Genomic DNA, 12,554 nt, shown 5'->3' on the forward strand with positions numbered 1-12,554 from the left:
CAAGTAGTGGTTTTCCTTTCAGATAATTACAGTAGTAGCCCCAAGAGGAGAACTTCTAGTAGTTCCCAATGTTGCTAATATTCAGAGTGTGTTTTTCATACAGGTGGGGACAGGAAAGGGTTAACAGCAACATTTCTTCATGCAGTTATAATCATGATCACCCATCCTATTATTTAGGAGATTGAAACAGAAATCTTAAGGGCAAAACCATGTTCTAACATTACAATAAGTCATCTACTGTATCCAATATGCCTGGTTGATTGGCTGACCAACTGCAAGAAGCTAGAAAAATTTATATACAAAATCCATGAGTATAGATGGAATAGTACAAGTGTCCCTAACTTGCTTTAGGTAGAACTTAAGATCCCTTGTTATATATTTTAGTGGGAGCTGCAGTAATTTGGATCTGTTCTGTCAGTATAACATAAAATGTCACTACTCATGTGGAAATGATCACAATAATCTTTCTTCATCATCATTTATGAAGACTGAGGGAATGCTAGAAAAGGCACAGTCTTCTTTCATTTAGCCCAGAGCTTGTTAAAGTTTTCCAGAAAGAGTGGAAGCTCTGAAAGCCAGCATAATATAAAACAAGGGGAAAGACTACAGAGAAATGAGTTATATTCAGCATTGTGGCAGCCAGAATTAGACAAAAGAAAATGGGACACTGTGCATGAGATATATGCAGAACATTGTTTTAATACACATTTTAGCACCATGAACAAGTATTTGTGCAGTACTTCAGAAGCAGGCTTGATTTTAGTTCTGTCTCTTTTTGCATAAAAATCTTGTGCTAAGAAGAAAGAGTCCTTCTGCTCATGATAGGACACCAATGAATTTAATCCAATGATTTCAGAAAAAAATTGTCAAATAAGTCTGATGTTTTTCAGTCTTGTATTCCTTCTTCCTTGCTCCAAAGTTATTAACAATTAAATATATTATTTACAATTAATTATTTATTAACACCAGTTAATAAATGTGCTGGAGTTCCATTTAACAAAATAAATGCCAAAAAATAAAAGCAAAAAAATCTTTTCAACTACTCTATACATGTCCTGGAAATTATTATCTGTAGTAGCAGTAATATTTTGGTAACATTGGAAGGTCCATAAAGGAATTTTGATTTATAAGGTAAATATTCCTTTGTGAAGTCTGTTCTAACACACAGTATATGCAAGAAGTTGATATGGTACTCTTCCACTTCATACTCTCTATTATATATAGAGAAGACCCTCCCAGATTTATATTGGTTGCAGATCCCAAGATTTGTATAGTCCCGGTGTGTTCGAGATCATCAGATTGCAGAGGACTGATTTAATTCCATGTGTCCATTGCCCATGATAGACTCTAAGTCAGAACAAGTAAATGGGCAAGATGAAAAGGTCCAATTAATCATAAGATTTTTTTCCTCCCATGGCCAGTGTATGAAGATCATACACTTTCAATAGAATATGGAAGAACTTCATGTTTTGGGTTTAGTGAGAGATTACAGCAGTGGGACTAAATAGCTGAATTTAAGGAATTTTTGTCACATACATGAATTTTTTTTCTAATATCCTCATGGGATAGTGCATATGATAGAACTCCTATATGTTAGAAAAACAGCAACTTGGGAACAAGGATAAGCTAGAACATTTCTCTGCATTGTGATAGCCTTCTAATTGTTTCTGCAGGAAACACTGCTTCTGTAGAGTAGCTTGAAAAATGGGATTTAGTAGCAGTTTGAGATGATGGGTCTCTAGAATGTGATTTTACTGATGTGTACATTTGTTAAATTTGGCTTTCAATTAAGGTAATCATACCTTTTTGCTTTGAAATTAATGTTTTGAGGACCCTGGATTGCATTGAACCCCTCATTCCCAAATCCTTGTCCTTTCAGAATGATGTGCTTTGAATCTTAAGATTCACAAGGAAGATCTTATGAACAGTTTCCTAAAACTAAGAGACATAAGGTAACACGTGTTTTCAAGACCTGATTTGCAGCGGTGTGTAGTCTGTGCGGGCTTTTTGCAATATACCCAACGTAGGTTTAGCTTCACCCTTAGTAATAGAAGCTCACTGTTTGATTTGGAGACAGTCTTCCGCTTTCAACCCAACATACCTCAGCTTCTGGGGAGGTGTTTTTAGGGAAAAACATGAGTATGGAATGCTGTATGCATTACCCTGAGCTCCTAAGAAAAGGCAGGATATAAAGCTAATAAATAAATAATTAATATATAAAGATAGCTTTTAAAAGTTGTTTTTGTCATGCCACTGTTTTTAGCCAACAGTAGCAGATCACATCAGTTGTCCAAGTCTTTATTTGGCAAAAGCTTTGAGCAATCTCTACAGAGACATTAAGAACAATTGAGAGTGTAAGAGAGATGGTAGAATGGCAGAATGCATTAGAAGCAAGGTAGAAAATATTGAGGAAATTTCCTGGTAATATCCATAATTATGCAGTGGCAAAGATTATTTTCATAAGTATGGCATTTTAAATTAAGCATTCACCATCTGTTCTGCCCTTTAATTACAAACGCAAAAGGTGCAATAAATCATAGTTGAGCCATAAAAGAAATATTTGCTACAAGTGATTTACGTGTGTGTACCTCATTTATGTTAGGTACCATCTGGAGTGGCTGTGTAGGGCAGGTTTAAGGGAGAGTGAGTGCAGCTGCCGTAAGGCGGCTGCATTTGTTATTACTAACAATGTCTTCAAGTCAGCATTAGAAGCTTTAAAACAAAATGTTGTGTGGGGTTATGACACAGATGCATAAGACTTTATTGTATAATGATCATAATAGCGCTCCTTAAGCTGTATTTGATGCTCTGCAAAGTGTTCATAATTGTGTCAGTTTCACTGCATATATATAGGGGCGTTACATTGGTGAGAGAGAGAGAGCGCGCGCGAGCACGTTTGTGTTCTCTTTTTCTCTAAGGTGGCTTGTTTTCTGAAGTGGAACTCTATGAAAATAGGGTTAATTGAATGCTTTCCGTTGGATGCACTGCCCCCATGAGCCCACACACATATGCACACGCACACACAAGAATCTGTGCAGGAAGATTCCCTAATTCCTCCGAGAAGAATTGAAAGGGCTTCAGAGAAAGGTGAAATTGCCTACTTCTGCTGACAGAAGAGGTTCACTGGGTCCTCTGCAATATAATTATTCCAAGCTACTCTCACAAATGTCTTATTTATTAGCACTTTGTCTCTGCAGCCACGGTTTCTCTCTGCAGCTACTGTATGACCTCAGCTTTTTTGTAAGTAGTAGGTTTTTCATTAACATGCTGGAACATCAGTATGGCAAGTATATTTATGTCCAAGAAATGCCTTCTCATAAGTGAATAGTTTCTTTATAACTCATGATAGCACATATGCTTGGCTTCAACCTTGTTCTAAATGGCATTTTTATATCAAATATAAAAGCAATTCTACAATTCTTTTCTGAAACAAAAATCAGGGTGCTTACCAATGCAACAACACGGAATTGTCCTTTGAATTAACTTCCAGCAATCTGAAGATTCCTGATTTTAATCGATATACTGTGGAAATTTACAATGGAGAAAAAATTACAGTGCCTTTTGCCATTTTTGCTTAGCCCTTCCTTATAGTCCAAGCCCAGTCCCATCTTTCCAATTATACATAAGGCAGCCTCTTAATACAGTGTTAAGTTATATTAATAATTATTCAGCTTTTAGATAGTTAAGCATTATAATAATGCACAAGAAGTACTGCCATATCATACCTAAGAGACATTTAAAGAAGTATCTTGCTCAGGATCAGCGCCAGATTTTGTGGGCCCCTGGATATGATCCTCCTAATGGATCATCTTATGGTGCTGGTGTCCCCAATAGGAACTTTAGTTAGCAGAGAGCAGTGATCCTCATGGATAGGAGCCATACCAACCTATGCTGCCCACCTCTATTTGGTTACTCTAAGGTAACTGTACAGTACTGACATTATGGAGGGGCAATCCAAGATAATAGGTGGCCAGAGCAAAACTAAACTGAGTGCCATTCTGCTCCCATTCAGGACTGCTTCTATCCTCTAGGAAAGGCTGTTAAATGTTGAAGAATGTTTCTGTGCTATGCTGGCAGCAGTGTGTTGAGTAGGAGTAGGAGTCAGTTCGATGATCAGCTCCATGCTGGCTGCTACCTTAAGTTTCTCAAATGTGATTTGCATTGCACTGTCTGATCTCAACCAATGCCTCTGGGAAGAATAGGGGCAGGTTATAACAGTAATAACACTTTTCCATTTGTTTCTCTTTAATAAGTAAAATTCAGAAATAGTATATTCTTCCCAAATCTGTCTGTCTGTCTGTCTGTCTGTCACATTAAGAAAAGGCTCTGGAATTTTCATAGCATGTAATGGGCACTCTGCCAAAATAGTTGTCATGATATAGCTAATTTAAAAAACTATTTACTAGGGAAAAAAACCAGTGAGATTATTCTCTATCATCTTCTCAATCCTCCCAAAATGCTTTCTATCTTCTGAGCCTAAGGGTAGATGCACAACCTTCCAAGCATCAGACTGCAGCCATTGTTTTATTTTCTAGAAAATGCCTCTGGGGATCAGTGTGGGGTCTGGCCTAGGCAGACCTAGATTCAAGTCCACCCACAGCCATGGAACCTCACTGGATGATCTACGCCCAGTTGCTCTTTCTCAGTCCAGTCTACCTCATAGGGTGGTTGTTGTGGGGAAAAAGGAGAGTAGGAATGCTAATATATACTACCTTGAGCTGCTAGAGGAAAGCTAGCATATACATCTAATACACGCACACACATTTTATATCTATCTATCTGTCTGTCTATCTATCTCAGATTATTTTCAGTACTTTGCTTTGTATCATTCTGGCTACTCATTGTTTAGAACATTAAAAGTAAACAAATCCACTGAGTAGGGACCTGATGGGAACCAAAAGAGATGTAGGCAGTCACCAAGAGTATTACATTGGGCACCCTAGAAGTGAGAGAGAAAATTATGACTATAATGCACTCCTAAAACTAAAATAAATACATAATCCAAAAATTGAATCTGAAAAGTTGAAAAAACTCTACAGATAACTTCTAGTAGTCTATCAAGAGATCACATCCTCCGCGCTTCTTTCTGCTTAAAGTGTATTGGCATCATTTATTATAGATAGGAGGAATATGAGTTCCCTTTTACTCAACCCCTGAAACTCAGTTCAGAACACAGTTTTAGAGCCTCATAAACAAGTAATCTGATCAGCCTTCACAGATGATTAATGATGATGATGGAGGACAATGATAATTAGAATTATTTTGCTATATGATAAAATATTGAAAAAAATAATAATAATGTTTTATTGCATTCTGTTTTGCTGGAGATGTTTTTGTGAACCCAAAGCTCACCACAGTTTTCTTCACTAGCAAGATGAAAAAGCTATTATATCCAACTAAGTGGATTTTAATCATTTTCAAAGCAGGTATTTGTAATTTCCAGGTTAAGTTGTTTATGCCTGTTGAGTATATATATTATTAATTATTACTGTATTTATCATATTATTCTAAAAATGATACTTATTTGAAATGGAAGAGCTTGCCTTTATTCAGCTTGCATAGGTTGGAAGCGTACAGCCTAAACTTTTTAATCAAAATATTTTGTAATTTATTCCCTAGCCTAATTACCTATGTCTTCAAATATCTTAGTATTGTTACATGCATACTTTGAGAGGAAAAGAAAACACAGTAAAAGTGGGGAAACTGTGGCCTTCCACATAGTAGTGAACTATAGTTCCCAGATTTCTTTATTATTGGCTGTGATGAGTGAGGCTGCTGGGATTTGTAGTCTGAAAACATTTGGAGATCCACGGGCTCTTGATCACAGTGCTGTTGGGGCTAAAGTCTCACCACATACACCTGGACCACTAAAGAGTGGTCATTTGCCCTTCAGCTTGTTTTCCCTGGATAAATTTATTTATTTTATTAAATTTGTTGTGGCCGCCCACTCCAGTAGACTCATCTTCATTTAGGTCCCCAAATAAAAGTAGCAGGAGAAAGTTCTTTCCTCCTTCATCCTGTCTTTGAGAAGCTGCTGCTTCAAACTGAAATATGAAGTCCCACAAAAGCCCATCTGTGATGGGAACCCTGGAATGAATGGGTTTTCCCAGGGACAACTCCTCAAAGGAGAAAAAGACAGCCTGATCTGAGCCTGATTTGAAACCAAAGTCTAAAACAAATTATGCTTTTCTAGTGCTTGCTTCTCTTTTTATGGCTAGTGTTATGAAGCCTGCAATGTTATTTCCAGACCTGATCCCAGATATCATCACTACAATCTCTATATTCATAGGATGTTTTTTCCCCAGTCCACAGTATTAATGAACCACAGATCAACCATTTTAAATCGTTTTGTATCAGAGGCTGTTACGGGTTAATATCACTGGTAATATTTATGTCCTATTTAATAGATCCTGTACATTAAATATATTCTTGCCCTTGAAGTTATTATTTTCACATTGGTGGTATAAAAATACTATTTCATTAATCAGATCAGTTGTTATCAGTATTACAATGACATTACATTAACATTGCAATTATTTAACAAGTTCTCCAAAGTTGGCCTTTTCCTTTTTAGAACCCAGCTTTGTCAGAACACTTAAAATTCAACATTTGCCTCCACTTGAACAACATTTGTTTCAGTATTTTTCCTTGCTAATTTGGCCTTGTTTTGAGGATCACCTCAAAGCACACTGCTTACCACAAGCAGAAAGATGGGCATTGAAGACCATAGTTTAATCATCCCTGGCAGGAGGTATATTTTGGAAGCAGCAGTACTTCTTGTCAAGACCATATGGATCCTTATTCATTCCACTGAGCATTTTTTTTTTCATTTTCAGAGTTAACCCCTGAAGAAAAAGCACAGAAGATTGCCAAAGCTATGCGCAAGCAGTCAGTGGAAGTGAAAGAGAAGTGGGAAAGCCTGAATACCTGTGCCAGCAGTTGGCAAAAACAGATAGATCAAGCACTAGAGAAACTGAAGGACCTGCAGTGTTCTATGGATGACCTGGATGCAGACTTGAGAGAAGCAGAGAATGTGCGAAACAATTGGAAACCTATAGGAGACAGGCTGATGGCCTCATTGCAGGATGAAGTTGATAAGACAACTGTAAGCCCCAGTGCCTGCTTAAGTGCATTGCCAGCTGATATTTAGATGCTGGCTATGGAAACTGTGCAGTGGTATTCGGGTAGTCATAATCCAGTGCTCAGTTAAAGAAAAAACCCTTACCAGTGAAATAGCTGTATTATCCCTGCTTCATAGGTTCCATTGGGAATATGTAAACATTTCATTAAAATTATTTTATTTCTAGAGCAGTAAAATGACAGGAAGAGGGAGAAGATTGTAATAATGTATGTAATGAGAGCAACGTAACTGGAGGAAGACAGAGAAGACTCTGAGGAACACAGAAGCTCTCTCTATGCCCTGAATATTAGGCACCCTAACCATGAGGGTTAATTAATTAAGTGCCATCAAGTCAAGCTGGACTCCTTGGGACTGCAGATACCAGTCCCCTGTCATTTCCACCAGTCCACAGTAATAGCCATGGTGATGGGGGTGTTACAAATGTGTGTTATTTGTGAAGGGATATTCTAATTATGCAGCCCTGATCTATGATTGCATTGTTTTAATTGGATGGCTGAAATTCTTCTTAAAATATATGTTTTCCCTCTCTTCTTTTTCTTTTGAAGGGAAAGGTTGACTGTAAGTGCAATTATAAGCCATAATATTCACATGATTATCTGGCTGTGAAACAAAATAAATCTATGCCCCTTAATGCCTTTGAATTCCCAGTACTTTCTACCATGTGATCATGGGCTCTTATAGACCATTCTGCCACAAGTCTAGGAATTCCAGACTATAACAACCAATAGCAGAGAACCTAAGGATTTATGTTGTTCTGAAGTCAATGAGTATTTTAGCATTGGACCTAGACACCTGTTGCCAGTATATCCATAGATTGTCTAGAAAATAATAAATTAGACTATTTACGAGTAATGGAGCATTACACATAAACATACAACACCCTGCCTGAGGTTTGTTCTTGCTTTCAAATAAAGATTAAGCTAAATTCGATGAAACCTGATATTTGTAACCTCAGAAGTAGATCAAGGCTGATTTAAATATGTTGATTTAAGCATGAAGTATCCACCTTTCCCTTTTCTCATTTTAATAAAAACATAAAACTTTTGTATACTAGTGGGAATATTTCTTGTTTTTTCTGCCTGCAAGAGGTAATTGTTCATATCTTAATGGTATTTGCATAAAGAACTGTAAAGGGAAACTTAATATGTTTTCCATTTGTGTTCCAACTTAATCCTCTGAGGATTATTTCAGTCTATTGGATGAGCTGGTAATTCTTGGGGAAAATAGTGTGAAGTTGGAAAATTCTATCAATTTTGTGAAATTATCTGGCTTTCAGCAGACTTTTTCATTTTTATGTTTTATTGATGCAGTATAAAGGTAATGGAGTCCCAAATTAAAGAGTTCTAACGCTTATTAGTGAATTTGAAGATCCGTTTGTTAATTTTTGTTTCTTTTTCCTTCTTATTTCCACTATTTATTTAATGGCTTTTTGTTCCCTGGTAAACCATGCCAATATTATGCATTACTAGCAAATTCACAGCCTTGTTTATACTTACAGTATTTAAGGAAAATCAGGTGTGAGAGAGAAAGAATGTGAATGGAGGGTATTTACATACATTGTATAGAGATTATGACTTTACTCTTCAAGACTTTTGTTAAAAGCAGATGTGTATTCCCTATTCTAGGCATTTAGAGAAGAAATTTCACCAATCAACTTGAAAATCAAATGCATCAATGACTTATCCAGTCAGCTCTCCCCACTTGACCTTCATCCATCCTTGAAAATATCACGACAGCTCGATGATCTCAATATGCGATGGAAACTTTTACAGGTAACTTTTGTTGGCTAAGAATTAGGAAGAACCATGAAACTGTCACTGATTCCACATTATCCCTGAAATCAGAGAGAACATCCTCTGTGACAATATTATTGAAAAATGACACAAATTACAACCTTTTCACAGTGATGTCATTACACAAATGACATAAAATGATGTAAATACAACATAATTTCATCTGATAATATTTGCTAAATTGAGGCTTCATTGAACGTCCAAATGATTCAACATATGATTTGTGTAGAGAGTAAGGAATATTACCTTGATGGAGATATGCAGTTTCTCTTGTCAAGGCTACAATGGCTAAATCATTTCTTAAGTCCAGAATGTCCAGATAATGTTTAGAAGCAGCTCAGACAGACATTTCCCTAATTCACTGAACTATAAGAAGGAGGAGGAGGTACACCAAAATCAGACTTGCAAGATTATAGCCAATCTCAATAAATTATTATAGCCAATCTCAATAAAAGTAGTTTTAGCCTTCTTGTGGAGTTGATTTCATGGTCTGGTCTACCTGGTCTACCTGGTGGGGCTGACACAGTCTTTAATATGGGAGCCCCCAACTTCTTAGATATGTAGATAATCTGCCTAAACAATATAGGACCCAGAGGCATTATTCCAGATACACATAATGCTTGAGGCTGGTCTTTTCTTTTCTTTTGTATTGTTTGTTTGTTAAATTTAGACCCTCCCTTTTCTTCAGCAGCTCAAGACACTCCCATCTCCATTTTTTCCCACAATAACCACCCTGTAAAGTAGGTTGGGCTAAGAGAAAGTCAATGGCCCAAACTGACCTAGTGAGCTTCTATAGCTAAGGATGGACTTAAATCTGAGCTCCCTGGTGTCAGTGCAACATCTTAAGCACTGGTTCTGAAATATTGTACTACTATTATGCTAATATTTCATTAAAATAGTCTTTAAAAACATCTGAGGAACCTATTAGGTGCCATGGAAAATATTTTGGGGCTCATTAGAGCCCAAGGAGCTCTTTAGTTAGGAAAGAACTGATAGAGTTGTTTACAATGAATTATGACGAAGACAGTCCTTGTTCGAGGCTGACAATCTGAGACATAACTTCGAAGGAAATAGAGGTATGGAAGGGGGAAAAAACCCAAGGAAACTAAAAATACTTAATTTTACACTGACCTCATATAACTAGCTGAAACACTCTCATGTAGACAGAGGCTACTTATTGATGGACTTAAGATAATAGATAATGGTATAGAATTAACATGCAGTGAAAAAACCCTCTTTCCTTTGTTGCTTAGGATGTTCTCTTTTCTGTGGTCTACAATAATACAACTTACACAAGGAACAGAATTAATGTACATGTTTTGGTTTGTATAGTAGCATATGTTCTACAGATGTATGAACTCAAAGTATTTCCATAAATCTAAAGTCTTGAACGATTGATTAAACACTTTTGTAAGTGGCCATCATGAAAAGATATTGGAACTGTTTACAAAACATTTTATTTCATTAATCTCCTTATTTTACTAAATCCAAAAGCAGTTCAATTTACATTTATTTTAAAAAATAATATATAAAATATATGAAAAATAAAAACAAATACCAATCAATAGCACTAAATAGCAATATAACTGTATTACTATTATATAAAAACTATGTAGTTTTTTATTTAAAAAAAGCCTTGTCTGTTATGTAAGAAAAAGCTATATGATGAAGAGGAAAAATATTTTTTTAAACCCCATACTAAACTATTTAGAGAATAAAAAATAAAGAGAAAAAATGCTCCTAAGAAATAGGAAAAATGAAAAACAAAATAAAAACAAAAACCACTATAGACTAAACTATGAAAAGTTTGAAAGTAGGAGGAATTTCTCCTTGTCTTTGACATACTCAATTTGCAAAGTATAGATGTACTCTGTTGTGAAACAATCCTGTGTAATGAATTAACATTTCTAAAACATATGTTCTCTTCCATTTCAGTCTAATTTTGCATTTGAAACATTTGGTATGCCTTTCAGAGATTTGACTGAGTAGTTGTGCACCCATTTATATGTTCATACAGTTTAATTAGCAAACCAGGCGGATGTCGACCCATAAAGTCAATCAGTAACCAGCATGTTCTAGTGTGGTTCCTTGTAGAGATCAATACAATCAAAATGAGGCATGTTGACTGCAGACACATAGACAAGGGAAGAAGTGAAAATTTCAGTAGACAGTATTAGGCACTAAGAAGGCCTCTATTTGTTATTGATTTGCACTGCTTAAAGAAGCATCATTACTAGCTTCTATTTAAACATTACAAACAGAAGCAGATTTGGAGGGCGGAGCTGGCGTCGCGGCGATACGGCGGGCGATCCTGGGCTCCCAGGATCGCAGCCGATATCTCCCCCCCCGGATGGTCCCGATGGACCTAAGCCGTCCCATAGAGACGGTGATTGCAAAGGGCGCGTCCTGCGGATCTCAGGGACACCGCAAGTCCCAGATTGATCCCAGGAGAAGCTCTTGAAGCCGGCGGAGGAGAGGCAGCCATTTAATGACTGCGAAAGCCGGGACAGCTCCAAAGGAAGAAGAAGGAGATGGGTGTCAACCGGGTGAGATGGACCTTTACTATTCAACTATTCTTAGAGAACACCTTAAGTAACTTAAAGAGATTTTTAAAAGTGAAGAAAAGTGGATTAAGCGGCGAGATTGAGCCTTATAAAAAAAAAGGGGGAAAAAATCTTTGTTTTTTAACTTTCCCTTTTTAGTGGAATTGGCAAGATGTTTTTCTTTTAAAAATATATATTTTTAACTGGACTGGCTTTTTCTTTTCAATACTCAATAATCTTTTATCTCAAGCTTCTTTTTTGATTAAGATTTTTTTATTGTTATAAGAAACCTATATTTTTTGTTTTGGAAATGGGGAAAGTGGAGTTAAGAGAAAGTAAATGAAAGAAAGTTGCACTGCCATCTAGAGGCTTGATATAGTCTTTTTTTTTTCATTGTGACGTATACTCAAGGACTTTGGGCTTTCTAAAAAGATAGTGGGATGTGCATGTTTATACAGGTGCCATCCGAATAACTATAAATAAGAAAGCGGAGTTGAAAGCGATTTTGAAAATATTCAAGATGGAAAGTTTGAGTTAGTCACAAGAGCCTTGTTTAGTGGCAGTAGCTCTTCTTTCTGGTAGAAGCTTTGCTTTGCTCTCTATTCCCCCCCCAGTTGGACTTTTAAAGAGACCTAGCCTTTCCCCTCCTCTTCTTTTTTTTTTCTCTTTTTTTTTTCTTTCTCTTGGCAAGAACAAAGATAAAGAATCCTTTGACTTAATGAAGGTCTATACAAGGGGTTTGATAATAGACTATACGAGAAACACAATGCAGAAAAAGATTTTTAAACTATCGAGGATGACTATAAAAAACTGGAAGAAGAGCTGCAGAAATTCCCGCAAGAAAAAAAAAAAGACATCAAAGCTAAAATGGACTTAATTAAACATAAAACGGGATCAATGGAAAAGGAAGAAATAGCACAAGAAATCAGAAACACTACACAGAACTATTTTGAGGTTTATAAACAGAATCAAAAAGGGTTAATCAATTGATAAATGAAGAGGGACAGACTTGTTCTTGGTAATGAGGGTGAGAAAAAGATTATACAAGATTATAATGGAAAATTGTACTAAGAGAAT

The 12,554-nt window shown here is 36.4% G+C and overlaps 1 protein-coding gene across 4 annotated transcripts in view; it reads left to right on the forward strand.

Annotated features, from left to right (window-relative positions):
* The window catches only part of UTRN (utrophin), a 366,404-nt gene that overhangs the window by 273,454 nt on the left and 80,396 nt on the right, over positions 1 to 12,554 (forward strand). For all 4 annotated transcript variants that reach the window (XM_088141718.1, XM_088141704.1, XM_088141714.1 and 1 more), the window contains 2 exons: positions 6,837 to 7,105; positions 8,767 to 8,913. In XM_088141718.1, the coding sequence (XP_087997844.1) occupies positions 6,837 to 7,105; positions 8,767 to 8,913 (416 nt within the window). The remainder of the gene's footprint in view (positions 1 to 6,836; positions 7,106 to 8,766; positions 8,914 to 12,554) is intronic.

This window comes from Python bivittatus, unplaced genomic scaffold (genome assembly GCF_059951505.1).
Source record: "Python bivittatus isolate LINGU-HERP-01145 unplaced genomic scaffold, Pbiv_v1 ctg000020_np1212, whole genome shotgun sequence".
NCBI classification, from domain to species: Eukaryota; Metazoa; Chordata; class Lepidosauria; order Squamata; family Pythonidae; genus Python; species Python bivittatus.